A 16,291-nucleotide genomic window follows, 5' to 3' on the forward strand; every position below is an offset into this window, starting at 1 on the left:
GATTTAAACGCATTCAATGTTGGCCAACTTTCTAAAAAGAACTAAACTAAATAAAATTGTCAGCGTTGGCGGTGGACTAACAACTAATAGACCTGGATCGAAGCCATTAGCTTTTCATAAAACCAGATACGACGACAGGGAAATGCAAACATTAAACCACAATTCTTATTGACGTCATTCATAGATCAGTACTTATGTTAAAGTTTGTGATCTTAATTTAAATAAAAAGGTTCAGGGCTGCTTGCATAGCTGCTGTCCTCCAAACGAGCCTAGACGCTGGTCTGCATTGCACGGGGCTTGAGGTAAGAATTTAAAAATAGTCTGGACGAGACCGGGGCTGTTCTCAAAACCAAGTACGCTTTCTTCCTACACGCACGATCACACGCTTGTGACGCCGAACAAGTGCTGTCTACATAGGCAGCTCGCTCGATTTTGAAGCACAGCCCGAGAGTTTATCCTCTTACGTAACTCATACGGCGGATACACCGATTAAAACCCATTCGAAATACCCCGTGTACTGTCACTCGTGAACACAAAACCAACCCTTTAAATCAGCGTTTTGATAACACCCTCAACACGATCTGTAGATAAAAGTTAATAGCGATTTCCTGGCGCGCGGTGAATCCGATCCATCCATCCCACATTAAATACTTCCGGGTATTTCACTACGCTCCGATGCTGGCATGATTTGGGATTGAGTAAATCTTTTTCTTTATAACTTCACGCGACATGGACGAGAGCTTCTTGAAGTGAGCGGTTTTTTTTGTTGTTGTTCTTCTTTGACACTCGATTGATACTTCGTGGCTTTGTTTTATCCAGCCAGATGTGAGCGCGTACGTTTGTTTGGCCGTGTCCAGATGTTGATCTCAAGCAGATTGGTAATCCGTGGGATTAAATGCCGCTGCTGTGTGAAGTACTGTGCTGTACATTAACGTGCTCGCCATGAAACGCGTCGTTTTCTTTCTGGCGTCTTTTTTCTTGACGGAATGTTCAAGGAGACACATCAGGGATGTCCTAGACCACGAGTATGGTGAGTTATTGTGAACGGGAACACTTTTAAAACATTATGGATACATTTAACTTGAAAGATTGTGCTGTTTTGGTGGCGCCGTGAGAAGCACAGTGCGCTTTTTTTTGGAATCCCTTACAGTATTTTAAATGTCTGATCGCCATTTTTTTCTATTTATTGACTTTATTTAAACAGTTCATAGAGAAACTAAACTGCGAGAGCATTTTTTCCTCCAAGGGTTTACTGTAGCAATCAGACCTTTCACCAAAATACCACACTTTTAGTTATATAATCAATGGTGTTATAAACCATATTATAAACCACAATATAAACATGGCCTGACCTTAACCTCACCAGCCACTGTGGCTAGTGGTTTTCCAAAATGATTAGCCTCTCTGCATTTTCACTGTCCACAATTTTGCTGTTGGGAAATTAATTTGGCAAAAATGTTAGATCAAAATTATGGCAACGTAGATGTTTCTTGTTTCTATTGATTGAATTGTTTTAAGAAGGTTGTAAAGTTCTTATCAGTGCACTTGTTCACATTAACGTGTTTGTTGTTTGAAAAAATGGGTTGAATTTCACATCGTTCTCAACCAAAACACAGAAAATGCGCATTCATTCTCACAGCCTCAATGCTGGTCTGTGACAGAATGACTCACGTGCTGCTCATTTAGTGACGTGTATAATGCTGTTCCTTGTGACCGTTTCAGACCAGCTCAGCTCATTGCTGTCGGACTTTGATGTTCTTCAGCTGTCCGGTCTTCAGCAGCATTCGGTTCGTAAGAGAGACGTGCAGTCGCAAACGCACGCAGAAAGACTTCTCGGTTTCACTGCGTTACAGAGGTAAATACTCCTCAGCCCTGTAATGCAACACGCTCGCTGCTGAGATTAGTGCTCAATCCTTTGATAAACTCTCCTAAATATTTCACAGGCATTTCAGATTGTACTTGACAACCAACACAGAGCTCTTCGCTCATGACTTCAAGGCCGTGGTGGTAGGAGAGGATGGCGCTCAAGAGATGTACGAGGTCCAGAGAGAAAACTTCTTCACGGGGCATGTCATTGGTAACTACATCTCTGTGTTTTAACATGCTTTTTAAAAGTTTCAAATCTGGCAAACCTTATTTTTCCCCCTTTGTTTCTAGGAGAGGAGAATTCCAGAGTACAAGCACATATCGGTGACAATGACTTCACCGCTCATATTCTTACCGATGAAGCCGAATACAACATTGAGGTATTGTAACGCCATAAATACTTCGTTTACGGCCCTCAACAAAGACGATACGTTCATTCATTTATTTTTTTGAACCCATTCAGCCGCTGTGGAGGTTTATCGACAACCCTCGCGACGATCGACTGCTCGTATATCGCTCGGATGACATCAGGAACGTGAGCCGGCTGGCGGCTCCGAAAGTGTGCGGCTACGTCAGTGCGGACGCCAGCGATATGCTTCCGGAAAGTGCGCGAGTGGCTGGTGCGCTTGATGAAGATGAAGAGGAGGAGAGTGAGTGTTTGAGCTAATGACACATCTTTTTTTAAAGTAGACATAACACTTCTGCTCATCAGAGCCACATCCAGACAGTGTAATGCGAGATGCCAAATCCGTGTCGTGAGACGCCACTTTATATAGTTACTTTGTGACCTATGTGTAAAGTTTCTCGTCTTCTCACCCTTTGTCTATTTTCACTTTCTTTTCCTCTCAATCGCGCCTCTCCCACAGGGCATCCACGAGAGCGAAGGCAGACGCTGGACCACAGTAAGAACACCTGCCCTCTGCTGCTTGTAGCCGACTATCGCTTTTTCAGACACATGGGCCGTAAGGAGGAGAGCACCACCCTCAACTACCTGGTAAAAAAAAAAAGACTTCTGTTTCGATATTGTCAATGCACCTTATTTCTGACACAAACAAACAAGTTTCTGCATAAATTTGGTGTTAAAGTCCCATCGACAAAGACAGTATCTGAAAGTATCTGTTACCTTACCTGATTAAATATTTTGGAGATTGATTATACAAATCCAAAAACCTAAAACCAAACTTGATCCACTTCAAATGTTGGCTACTATACTTGTTATATTTTTTTTTATTTAGCAATAAATTGATCCAAAGTAATCAGTTTTTATATCACAGTAATAAATTACATTTTAAGATGTTAAAATATAAAAGTTATTTTTAATATTTCAGAATATTACTGTTTTTGATTGAATAAATATAGAGTTTAAATTTAGATCATTAAATTGTTTTAAATGCATTAAACATTAATGTCTCTTTAAATTGTAGGTGAACTAATAAAAAAAGGAATAAATAATGAATAAATAATATATGTATAAACATATATATATATATATATATATATATATATACATGTACATACATATATATATATATATATATATATATATTGTGACCTCTCAAAAGTTTGTTAAGGCTTCCTAGTGGGCCCTGGCACTTTATTAGAGCTTTCATATCGATTTAAAATCTGTCATGTGAGAAAAAGGCTATATAAAATTGTTGACTGATGTCTTTGCTTTGGATGTGTTTAGATTGAGCTGATTGATCGCGTGGATGACATTTACCGTAATACATCTTGGGATGAGGAGTTTAAAGGCTATGGCGTTCAGATTCAGCAGGTAAGCTTGGTTTTTCAAGGGTAACGTGGTAAAAAGCTTCATTGAAATGCTGTTTTGGAGCCATTAACATAAATTTGTCTCCTTCAGATTATAATTAACAAGACACCCACACAAGTAGAGCCAGGAGGTTCCCACTTCAACATGAAAGGGACGCCTGTGAAAAGCAAAGATGTCTGGGATGTCAAGAAGCTCCTGGAGGTGAGTGAGCTGGAGCTATACGAGTCGAGGACTGAACTGATGAGAGCGTCTTCTCTGTATTAGGGACGCAACGACTCCATTTTATCAGAACTGAGCCAATCCAGTCCGATCCTGAAAACTTTATGGTGCTTTATAATGTTTAGTGTGTTTTGTGGGCTCGACAATAAAACAGAATAGTATATGCACAATATCGGTTTTGAATTGGTCTCGCCTGATTGATACCAGATCCTGAGTATCGGATCGATGCATCTGTATTCCATTCTGTACTAATCTGAAACATTAGAAGTGCTTCTACTTGAAAGGGAAGAATATTATGGTATCTACTTATTGTGTATCGTGTTCCACTATCCATCTCAGCAGAGAACCAAGAAGAGAATTAGAGCGGTTCAGTTTGTAGTCCTAAAACCCATCACGGGAAATAACATTTAAGGCATTTACTTTATTAAAAATGAAATAAAAACAGTAATATTGTGAAATATTATTACAAATTAAATATTTGTAAAATTTTTAAATGTAATTTGTTTCATCAGTCATTGTAATATATTGATCTGGTGATCAAAAAACATTTTATTAGGAATTTACGTTTGTATAGATGAATTTTAGATGTTTTTCAGGATTGATTGATGAAAATCGAAATGATTGGAAAAAATATAAATCTTTTGTAACATATCTTATACTATCATTTCTTATCATTTTAATACATGCTTTCTAAACAAAATAATCGGTTTTGCTGGCACATTGTGGTCTGTATGTAACTTATTTTACTTGTGGATAGAAAACCAATTCATAAAAGTGCTTCAGAAATTCACAAGGGAATTGATCGAGTTAAAGAATAAACAGCTGTGCTGTAAATGTAATTAAAAATATCATTTTGCCCCCCCCCAACGCAGCAATTTAGCATTGACATTGCGGACAATGCATCCAAGGTGTGCTTGGCTCATCTCTTCACCTATCAGGATTTTGATGAAGGCACACTTGGCTTGGCTTACGTGGCTCCTTCCAAACCAGGCTTTCCTGGAGGTCTTTGCTCTGAGAGTGAGTGCCAGTGCTGTTATATAATGGAAGAATAAATGACGTTTTCACCATACTTGGACATTTTGTTGTTTATCTTTCTTTAGAGTGCCCACCTTCAGGAAACGACAACCGTGCTATATACCTCAACACTGGACTAACCAGCACCAAAAATTACGGGAAAACCATTCTTACAAAGGCAAGTGAAGTCCGAACAAATGTCCTTAATGTAATGATTTGGTAAACCGATTTGCTGACCGTATACCAACAGGAAGCGGACTTGGTTACTACCCATGAGCTTGGCCACAACTTTGGCTCTGTTCATGACCCAGACGATGTGTCGTACTGTGCGCCCAGAGAGGATCAGGGGGGCAAATACGTAATGTACCCTATTGCAGTGAGCGGGGACCACTCTAACAATAAAGTACGTCCTTCGGTGATGTGAGTTCAGCTTAGTGTCATTGTTTCAGAATGTCACATGATTTTTTTTTTTAACCGTTTTTGTGTTTTCCTATAGTTGTTTTCAAACTGCAGTAAGATCTCCATAGCAAAGAGATTGAGGGCCAAGGCCTCCACCTGCTTCAGGGAGAGGAACAGCAACGTGTGTGGAAACTCTCGGGTGGAGGAAGGCGAGGAGTGTGACCCTGGACTGCTTCACCTCAACAGCGACCGCTGCTGCACGGCTAACTGCAAACTCCGACCCAACATGCAGTGCAGGTACAGCTCCTCCATGTGGCCTTATTAAAAAAATGCACAGATACGCTGAATTAAAGGAACAGTTAATCCAAAAATAGAATTTTGTGATTATTTACTTACTCTTACTTTACTTTGTTGATTTTTAAATCTTACCTAAATGGTCTAAATTTGAAGCTTCAAGGCTTTGTGGTGTTTTAACTTTTTTCCCCCCCTGCAACTTCTGTACATTTTTTTATTTTTTTGTAAAAACCAGTGACAGGAACAGCGCGTGCTGCAAAGACTGCATGTTTGAGAAGCGGGATAAGGTGTGTCAGGAGCCAATGGATGCCACCTGCAAGGGGAGATCTTACTGTACAGGTGAAGGAGAAGAATTCAGATTAAGAACAGTTTTAGTGTTATTTATCTACTATGATAGTTTAATTTTAGTTTGCATTGGGAGTTTTGTTTCTGTCATTTTAATTAGTTGTTTAATATGTCTGTATGCCTTCATTTATTTCATTACAGTTTTATTTTCAAGAATTTCTTATTGACTTTTATATTTAGTTTTTATGGTACCATCATTTTTTAAATAGATTTACAGGATTTAAAAAAGGTTAAATGCTAAGAAATTATGCTGTATTATATTTTAATTATGAAATATTATATGTTATCGTAGTAGCTCCTTTATATTTATTGATATTATTGCCAATATAATAAAAAGCACTATGGTAAATGTAAAATGTAAAAGATTTTGAAAATAGAATATCCAGGTGCATTATGTTAACGAGATTTTGAGAAGAAGATGTTCGAAATGTAATAAACAGGGTTGCGATGCAAAAATAAAATAAGATTTAACTGCATTTGTCTGAAAGTCTGTTCTTGTGTGCTTCTTACAGGACACAGCAGTGAGTGCCCTCCTCCAGAGAACCTCCCCAATAAGACCATCTGTGTGGACAATGGCCGGTGTCTGAAGGGAGAGTGCATCCCGTTTTGTGAAGCTGTGGAGACCCTGAAGTCCTGTGCTTGCAATGGTACGCTGACCTGCTGATAATACTTATTTTTTTAAGTCTGCTTTTAGCAAACCTGAATTTTTGTATATGCATTTCATTCATCAGAGACAAACAACTCTTGTAAGGTGTGCTGTAGGGATAAGAACGGTGTGTGTGCTCCTTATGTCAATGACAAGGGCAACCACCTCTATCTGCGGAAAGGCAAACCCTGCACCGTGGGCTTTTGTGATGGAGCGGTGAGTTCATATTGTTCAGTTGCAGTTATAAAAAAAAAAACTGTTGCTATACACAGAATAATTACAGTAGTTCACAAGACAATTAGAAATGGTTTGTGTTCAGTTATTTAAACATTTTCTTTTATTCCCAGGGCAAATGCATGAAACAGGTCCAGGATGTTATTGAGAGGTTGTGGGATTTCATTGAGAAGCTGGACATCAATACTTTTGGTAAGTTATCTGAGAACACTGAGTTTATCTGATTTAAAATCTAATTGACGACCTGCGTGTGTATTTTCAGGGAAGTTTCTGGCTGATAACATTGTTGGCTCAGTGGTGGTTTTCTCACTACTTTTCTGGATCCCTCTCAGCATTCTGGTTCATTGTGTGGTGAGTCATTTCCACTAACATCTAAAAGCTACTACTGAGCGGTATTATACTATAAAGGGCTATTTATGCTGATACTGAAACAAAGAAGTAAAATAAATAGCAGGCAAAAATCTATTTACACCAGGAGTGTAAATTAAAAAAAAAACTAACTCAAATCTGATTTCTGGCAATGGCTGTGTGCACAAATGTCAGTGGTTTGAGATGTCATTTTAAAAATAGAAATATTTTTATTGCAAAAAACAATCAAGTCAATCTGCTACAGAAGACATGTGCCAACTCCCCCTGAAGGCGTTTAGGTTAGTTTTATGTCGCAGTACTTGTGGATATATCCGATTTATAGAGCTTAATAATAAGGGCCACCGTCCACCAGCATTACCAAGCTTTAAAAGTTCTTTAAAAGTACTCTGATTGTGTTTGTCTGAAAGAAGACAGCCATATACACCTAGGATGGCTTGGAGGTGAGTAAAATGTGGTCATTTTAATTTTGGAGTGGGTCAAACAGAAATAACACTCTTAAATTTTCCTAATTAAGTTTATTTGCAGCTCATATGATGATACAAATCTCACTTGCTTAAGTGTAACATTTCAAATGTGTACATTTTAACTGTTTTTCTTTTAGTTTAATCATTTTCACTTATATTAAAGGATATTACAAGGGTAGTTCACCCCAAAATTTTTATTCTGTCATTAATAATTCAGACTCGTTCCAAATCCAGTAACTCAACTAGACTAAAATTCTGAATTCATCAAAATTCTTACTTTTGTATCTGAAGATCATCAAAGGTCTTAAGGGCTTGCAATGACATGAGGGTGAGCAACTATGCCTTTAAACGCAAAAGTTTCAAGTTGAAATAAATACAGGCCTCACCAAAAAAAAAAAAAAAAAGTTTGTTTTGTGTTTTACAAGATTACCGTCTCTGTCTGTTTTTAGGATAAGAAACTTGACCAGCAGTATGAATTGAACACAAAGTCACTCTTCTACCCGAGCGTGAGTACTAATCAGGAAGCTTATTTTCTCTAACGTATTACAAAGTGTGACAATTGACTGCGTTTGTGTGCCGCCCCAGAATGCGGAGCTGCTGAGCAGCCTAGAATCAGCTTCAGTGCGGATCTTTAAGCCACCTACGTCCTCGGGCTCCTCTGCAGTGCCACGCTTCCAGGCGTCTGGACCTCTGCAGACCAGCACTCCACCTGTCTCCATCTCTCAGGTGGCACCAGCTCCAACCCCAGCCCCCTGTCCTCTTCCTACAATAGAGCCCCAGCGCATGGCCACCATCCAAGAAGATCCCAGCTATGATTCCCACCTGGATGAGCAAGCCTTGGGAGAGGATTTCCCTACCTCTGGGTCGGTGTCGCGTTCCTTTGATGATCTGACGGAGAACAGAGAGAACGCCATGTCCTTCAGGGTAAATAGACACGCACGGAGTAACAGCAAGGAGACTGAATGCTAAGAGTATAATTATAAAAAAGGAAATTAATGGGAAAAATTAATATGACTATGAATGAACTAAAAGGGAATATGCTGAGTAGAATGAATCTTAGCTTTGAACTACAATGCTTGCTATTGTATTGAAAATAACTTGAATGCAGTATGTTTTTAAAGGAACAGTTTACTCAAAAATTTTAATTTTATGATTTATTCACCCTTATGTTGTTTCAAAGTTCTCCAAATGTCTCGCTTTTTTACACCAAAAAATAAGGATGCAAAAGCACCATCAAAGAGTCTAAGACTTTTGAACAATTTTCCAAGTTTTTTGAAAAATGATGATAGCTATGTGTGAGGAACTGACACATTTTTTTTTTCAGCTGTTAAAATAGGCTTGAAATCTATTTTCTGAAAAGCATTTTATTCATATCATTGTCCCTTTTTTTTAACCACCATATAATTAGCTTTTGAAGCACACATCTTACGTATGCTGGACCATTTATTTATGGGATCATTTAGTCTGCTTTCTCATAACCAACTGCAAGGTTATATATCCATCAACCGATGGATAGAACCAAGTCCCCATCCTACCTTTTTCTTTTTTATAATCTTTTTCCTCTCGATACAAAATAAAAATATCTGTTTTCCTTACATCACCACTTATATTGCTGCAACCATATCATTAAATTGAGTTGAACTTCAGTCCAATTCAAAGGAATTACATTTTTGGTCCGTCCCTCAATAGTTATATATCTTTAAAACACTATAGCACATGTTTGGTCAAACAGTTTTTATGCTACTTTTGAAATGCTGGAAAAACATTGTAAGTTTTGGAATGGCATGAGGGTGGACAGAGTTAAAATTTTTGAGTGAACTATTACTTTAAAGGCACCCCTCTTTTTTTGGAAATAGGCTCATCCTCAAACTCCCCCAGAGTTAGTAAGTTGTGTTTTACCATTTTGGAATCAATTCAGCTGATCTCCGTGTCTGGTGATAGCACTTTTAGCATAGCTTAGCATAGATCATTGAATCCAATTAGACCAGTAGCATCGTGTTCAAAAATGACCAAAGTGTTTTGATATTTTTCCTATTTAAAACTTGACACTTCTGTAGTTATATTGTGTACCGAGACAGAAAATTTTATATTCTGAACCAGAAAATGAAAGGCTGTGATTTTGTAACTCAACTTATTAACCATAGGTGGGTTGGAGAATGAGCCTATTTCTAAAAAAATTGGAGTGTTTCTTTAAGGGTGCTGCACAAATCATTCAGTGACTTGGCATTTGATAGGAACGTAATTTTGTCAATCCTGTTAGGATTGAGTATACTGTACACATAATCACACACACACACCAGATCTCATCAGCGTTAGCTAAACATGACCAGCATCATTGTTAAAGTTTAACTGCCCAATACCAAGATGTTTACAGGTCTTTTTTGTCTGAATGAGCAGATGCTAACAGATCTTGAGAACTCTTATATTTTCGTAAATGTTTTTTTTTTTACATGTTTGTGCTCTGACACTCACCAGCAAATTGTTTTGTAATCTCTACGGAACACGATGTTGTATTTTTGCTTTTTATTGTTTGCAAGAGACAATCTGATATTTTAGGGGCATTTGATATTTTCAGATGTTCTCTGTGAAATATTTTTGTGCTTTAATTTGTACTGTTCTTCAAACAACACGTATGAGTTACTTCAACAATTTTACCAGCAGATGTTATAAATGTTTGGTAAATAGGGTTTTGGCTCATTGGCTTTATATGAAACACCAAAGTCTATAGTTACACGCAATCAAGGCTGTTAGCGACTTTTCTGCAGCACATTGCTCATGACTGTATGCAAGAACATATATCTTGCAGCTGCTCCCTTAAGAATGTACTGATGAACTCCGCTCTGAGATCAGTATCCAAAGTGCCTTGTATTTTTGTTTTTGTATTGTGAAATTTGTATTTTACTGTGTTTTGTAATATAATCTACAGGAAAACTCAAAAAGGGAATATAAAAATGTAATTTATATTCCTAAATTCAATTGGGTATGTATTGGTAGACCAAGCATACTAGTAAGTACTAGATCTTATTACATGACCCAGCCCTGAACATGTACTTTGATCCTCTGGTGTCAAAGCCTGTGAAATCTTAAGAAATGTGCCCATTAATACTCAGACTGCATGGTTCCTCACAATGTTGTGACGGGACAAGAAAGAAAGTATTGAATATTAAGTGTTTTGTATCAGTGTGTTAAATGTTTGTGTAACTTGGTATATTTCGCAAGCTTTCATTTTTAAAAAGTGTCAGCTTTAATGTGAGTTGTATTAAAATGTAAGCTCAGCTTGACTCAAAGACCTCTTTTATTAAACCAGTACATTGGGTCTTAAATTACAGCTCCTCCTTTAACAAAAATGTCACATTTTAAAAAATTTGACAAAAACAACAATTTAAACGATCACTACATAGTATGTAGTATCCTGACTGCACAAATGTAGCAGCATCAAGCTTTAACTGTTTTACGTTTGATTTGAATGTAAATTCAATGCTTCGAAAAGCTTTGGCCAGTGTCTTCTGTCTGATCGAAGTAGCTTGAGTTAGATGGACGCTGAAATTACGAGCCCATCTCACATGACGGGGTTCATGGCTTCATACAGTCTCTGTACGGCAAGCTCCACCATTTCTCTGAGAGAATCATCTTCAGAATTGTCCTCCTCATACTCCACGATCTGAACACAAACCAAAATAATAATAAAAAACTAAAGAATTAGAAACCCCCCCCCTCCCAAAAAAATTGTGCGTATGCTTCAGAAGTATAGTACTTACTCTGGTTTCCAGGTTGATAAAGGCAGTTTTCCCATCTACACTTACAGCGAGACAGCTCTTGTCTTTAAAGTCGACGCACTCTTCTCCAAACATGTCTCTGCAGATTGGGGCAGAAAAAGAATTTAGTTCATCATAAATATCATTGACAGTTAGGACAGTTCTGAGAGAATTAACTTACTGGAACATTTTCAGTAATCTATTCTGGAAAGCATTCACATCCACCTTCTTTTCTTGGGGCTGAACAACTATGATAAAAAAAACAAGACATAAACATCACAAGAAAAAGTATAAGAAACAAGGGAGGGGAAACAAAGTGAGGAGAAATCGAGAAAAGTAGAAAAAAAGCAATAAAGCATATTATATAGAAAGGAAGGAAAGAAGCGAGCAAAAAATAAAGAAATTAAGATATAGTGGGAAATAAAGAATGATAAGAGAAAGCAAATAAAGTAAAAAAGAGAAGACAAAAGATGAATAATGAAGAAAGTTTATCAATATTTTAACAGAAAAAACCCCAGCAAGGATGAAAAACGGGAACGAGAGAGAAAAAGGATAAAAGAGAACAGAAGGAACAAAGGGAAGCAAGATTAAGACATGAAATAGGAAGAATGTGCGGAAGGAAGGATGAAAAGAATAAAGGGAAGACATGTGGGAAATACAGGATAATAAAAAGATGGAAAAGGTAAAGGAACAAAGAAAAAATAATGTGAAAAAGATAAAAAGTAAATAGGAAAGAACTAAAGCAGAAGAAATGAAGGATGCAAGATAAAGCATCACTAAAAAGAAGGGAAAAATAAATCACGTAGAAGAAAGAAAAAAAACAACAAAGGGAGAAAGAAAAAGAAATATAGAAATAGAGAATGGATGAAAAAAATAGGAAAGCATGGAGCATAAGGAAAAAAAACTATTAAAAGAAGAGGAAGAATAGAGAAAAAAAGGAGGGAAATATATCAAACTCTTTCAGTCCAACTCCTTATAACTGATGAAAGCCCTCACCTTTCTGAGCTTTAGGGTTGGACTGCACCTCCAGCACCACTGTGGTCACGGCATCAGCGTACATGTCATTCAGAGGATTGGCAAACCACTGGAGAAAGATCACATCAAACATCAGACAATCAAACCCCCGTTACAGCTCCACTGGTACGTGAACGAGCGGTGTGCCGCCTCACCTCCAGCAGCACCATGTTCTGATCATGAACCACTGTGATGCTGTTAAAGACTCTCAGTGTGCTCTTCTCTGAGATCTCGACCTCCTCCACATCACCTACAACACACACAATCATCACCACACGTAAACACATAACACACACACACACACTAGAGGTGTACACACCTGTCAGGTGCCGTAGCTGACTCAAAAGCAAGGGAAAAGGGCCGGTGAAGGGAATGGCTTGGGTCTGTTTCACTGTGCTCATGGCCAGATCGGTGTAATCTGCATCATTAAGAATAAAAGAACAGGTGTGAGAAGCACACACTCAAACCCATAAAACACCTGAAGTGATCACAAACACCAACTCACTGGAGAGGTCAGAAGGTGCGAGGATGTGATAACTAAAGTTCTTTTTAACCAGGATGCCCGAGACCCGCTGACCCTGCACGGACTTCTTATCGGCAAGAGAGCCCATCACCTTAAAAAAAGGTGAGAAAAGAAACGGATTAAAAAGCATTCATCACAGAAATGAAACATTCATAAGAGGACTTATCTAAACAGCGTTTGCACGTGAGCTGCAGTCTCACCTTGGCCAGTTTCTCTCCTCTGAAGTTGAGCGTGACGGCCTCAGTGTTACGAGGGTTGTGCACCTCGATGTGAACCTCATCGTTGTCCTCATACTCTCGTATCAAAGCGGCTTTCAGTCGAGCCATCTCATTCTGCTCTCCATGAACCAGGATCTGAAAAGCACAGCGATAACATGACACCTGATCTACAGCCTGATGGCCTGCTGCCTTATGACACCATCACTTACCACATGAGGAGGTTTCAGAGCTCTGATGAACTCGCTGGTCTGCTGGTAGTCTGTATGAGCAGAGAAGGAGATATAGTCCACGGACATCTTCAGAGGAAGCTTCTGTCCCGACATGGTGGTGATCTCCTCTGGCTCAGACATGATATGCTGCACAGAAACCGGGACGGGTTTAATTCAGGATTCATATGAAAGCTGATGCTGATGTTCGGTGATATTGTTGCTGAAGTTTGAGGAGCCTCACCTTGGCGAGTGTTCCCTCTACACAGTAACCCGCTATGATGACACCGTTCCTCTTGTCGGTGCACCAGCTCTCAAAAAGCTCTCTGGAAAGACCGCTCTGCATCATACCTGGAGATGCCATCACCACACTAGGGCCAATGTCATCAAAATGGTCCATACTCTGGAGGGTAAGTCACAAGTTTATGCAGATTAGATAACTTTATCTCATTTGTTTGTGAAAATTGTATTTTGAATGTTTACGAAAGTTGTATCTTCTACCAGTTTTGATATGGTTAACAATAGTAAAAAAAAAAATAGTTGGCAAGTTAATTAAGGCTGAAATCCAATAAAATGTAAATATTAAATTAAAAAACACCTCAAATATAAAAGTAAAATATAGAGAAATAATATGACAATTAAAAACAAAAAGCAACAAAAATGAATACAGAAAATATAAAAAAAAACTTTCAATAATATAAAATTCAAAAGTATAACGTATTAAAAATATAAATGTTTATATTTATCTATTTCACAAACTTTTTTAATAAAAAACAAAACAAAAAATTTAATAAAAATTATCATTTTGAAATATGCTAAAGTAATAGAAAATTACAAAAAAAAGTGAAAAACTAAACAACAACAAAACACCTAAAGTAAAAAAAAAAAAAAAAAAAAGATGAATAAATATGTTGAAATATGTTGAATATCTCTCAACTGACAATCACTGCCCGGCCTTTTCATAGATTGTGTAGATGCCAACCTTAAGATTGCTGATATGCTTGAAGACAAACGGGTTGTTAATGTTGATGGCCTTGCGGATCTTATCGTTCATGGCGTTCACATAAGTCTGGTACACCGCCATGCACTTCTTGGCCAGGGATGAGGCATAGTAGATGGGAATGTCATGGAGTTCAGGGTGATTCTGCCAGTATTCATCTGAAACACCAAACACGCAGAACTTCAGTGAGGAATCACCGATGATGAAGCTGAGAGTCCGACCTGCTGGAGCTTACCCAGAATGAGCAGCAGCTCCTGGGCTCGACCCAAAGCAAACACAGGAATGAGACAGCGGCCCTCGCGGTTCACTATGTCATGAACCGTGTTACAGAAACGAGCCTCTCTCTCCTCTCTCTTCTCATGGATGTGTGTGCCGTATGTAGACTCCTACACAAACAGAAAAGTAGACGGGCATAAACAGCTTGTAATTTATTCATTTTGTAAATAAAATGTTAAAAAAAAAAAGTTAATGGTGGGGCCTTAGAAAAACATCAAAAGAAATCACGTTGGCAGGATAAAATACAGCACATACTGTGATGAGAATGTCTGGTTTGACGCTGGGGATCTCGGCTGCCATGAGATGTCTGTCTTCTTGACGTGAGAAATCTCCCGTGTACAGCAGCTAAAAAGGAAAAGCACGATCATTAGCACAAATGAATGAGTGGGAGTGTTACTGAAAAGATCTGAAGGAAACAACTACACCTACTTTCACTCCCGCAATCTCTATCATGAACATGGCTGCTCCCAAAACATGCCCTGCGTGGTAGCACCAGAACTTGATGCCGGCCACCTCTTTCACTTCGTGGAAGTTGATGGTCTCGATCTTGTCCATGCTCTCCTCTAGATCGGTCTCGGTGTACAGCATATCATCCGCCGAGATGTTGCTTCAGAATCAAGGAAATCATACAATATATTAGAGCTGGTTCTGTACGTACAAGACTTTTACAATACGCTTTTTATTGAAAGGAGAGCTTTTGTGTACCTGACTTTGACATAATCTGAAAGCAGCCAGCGGTAAATGGCTTTGGTGGCGTGGGTCATAAATGTCCTCCCTTTGAAACTCGTCTTTTGTAAAAACCACGGCAAGGCTCCGCAATGATCCAAGTGAAAACTGTCAGAGAAAAAAAAAAAGGGAGGTCGGCAGATGTTTAAATACCGACGATATCTTTCATGTAGAGAAAGTGACTCACTGGCTGATCAGGAGCAGGTCGATCTCGGCAGGGTCTATCAGATCGATGTAAGGCAATGCGTCCATGCCCTCCAATCCAGGGTGGATGCCGCAGTCCAGCTGCAAAGACATTACATGTCAAAAATGCATCTCTAAAAAAACCCATCAAATGCAGGATAGAGCACAAAGGGTTACTTAGTACTCACCATGATTTTGCGGCCCTTAAACTCCAGGATGATACAGGACCTGCCCACCTCTTGACCAGCTCCTCTGTTAGAAACATCATAGTAAAGAAGGTGTTATAGTTACAGTACTCAGAGAAGGAATTAACACGGGGGCAAAACGTCTTTCATCACATTTTAGTCCTGTTAGATATTGTGTTGGTTTTTTGAAACCGGCAGTAAGTCGCCAAAACATTTGGCGCGGAATAGAACTAGTACTCAACGTAGTATGAATGAAATGAACTCACAGTGGTCTTATGAGGAGTTGATCGCTCTCTTCCGCGGGCACTGGTACATCCGCTTTACGTTTCGTAGCCATGCTTGTGGTGTGTTTTACACTGAACGAATAAGTATTTATTCACTACCCATCGATACTTCTAATAATAATAATAGACAACGATCACGAGCATTGAGAACCACACACCATGGACGTGAGACAAGTACTTCCGGTGTGGTCATGAATCAAAATAAAAGTTCGACTCGAACCTAAAGAAAGCGGAAAGTTAAATATGTTACCAAATTCTGTTAAAACGCTCTGAGTAAAATTGCACAAGCTCAACTATGAT

The 16,291-nt window shown here is 38.6% G+C and overlaps 2 protein-coding genes across 3 annotated transcripts; one reads left to right on the forward strand and one right to left on the reverse strand.

Moving 5' to 3' along the window:
* Positions 1 to 460: 460 nt before the first annotated feature.
* adam17b (ADAM metallopeptidase domain 17b) lies at positions 461 to 8,893 on the forward strand. 2 transcript variants are annotated; one of them, XM_043219477.1, is made up of 20 exons: positions 461 to 749; positions 820 to 1,030; positions 1,723 to 1,855; positions 1,944 to 2,077; positions 2,158 to 2,246; positions 2,330 to 2,516; positions 2,733 to 2,860; positions 3,554 to 3,640; positions 3,728 to 3,838; positions 4,729 to 4,873; positions 4,957 to 5,048; positions 5,121 to 5,273; positions 5,367 to 5,566; positions 5,799 to 5,902; positions 6,421 to 6,555; positions 6,640 to 6,770; positions 6,902 to 6,980; positions 7,051 to 7,139; positions 8,071 to 8,127; positions 8,207 to 8,893. In XM_043219477.1, exons 2-20 carry the CDS (start codon positions 943 to 945, stop codon positions 8,588 to 8,590), a joined length of 2,526 nt encoding a protein of 841 aa, XP_043075412.1. In that variant the 5' UTR covers positions 461 to 749; positions 820 to 942; the 3' UTR covers positions 8,591 to 8,893. The 2 variants fall into 2 exon arrangements, with proteins under 2 accessions (XP_043075412.1, XP_043075411.1); XM_043219476.1 differs by having other exon boundaries at positions 461 to 1,030.
* Positions 8,894 to 10,898: 2,005 nt separating this feature from the next.
* cpsf3 (cleavage and polyadenylation specific factor 3) lies at positions 10,899 to 16,176 on the reverse strand. Its single transcript, XM_043219478.1, has 18 exons — positions 15,974 to 16,176; positions 15,711 to 15,774; positions 15,527 to 15,624; positions 15,319 to 15,447; positions 15,043 to 15,220; positions 14,869 to 14,958; positions 14,573 to 14,723; positions 14,320 to 14,495; positions 13,582 to 13,740; positions 13,341 to 13,487; positions 13,114 to 13,266; positions 12,896 to 13,004; positions 12,710 to 12,808; positions 12,546 to 12,640; positions 12,373 to 12,460; positions 11,558 to 11,624; positions 11,380 to 11,476; positions 10,899 to 11,282 (listed from the first exon to the last, which is right to left on the reverse strand). The coding sequence occupies exons 1-18, from the start codon at positions 16,042 to 16,044 to the stop codon at positions 11,181 to 11,183; spliced, it is 2,073 nt and encodes a 690-aa protein (XP_043075413.1). The 5' UTR covers positions 16,045 to 16,176; the 3' UTR covers positions 10,899 to 11,180.
* Positions 16,177 to 16,291: the final 115 nt, after the last annotated feature.

Source organism: Puntigrus tetrazona, chromosome 20 (assembly GCF_018831695.1).
Source record: "Puntigrus tetrazona isolate hp1 chromosome 20, ASM1883169v1, whole genome shotgun sequence".
Taxonomy (NCBI): domain Eukaryota; kingdom Metazoa; phylum Chordata; class Actinopteri; order Cypriniformes; family Cyprinidae; genus Puntigrus; species Puntigrus tetrazona.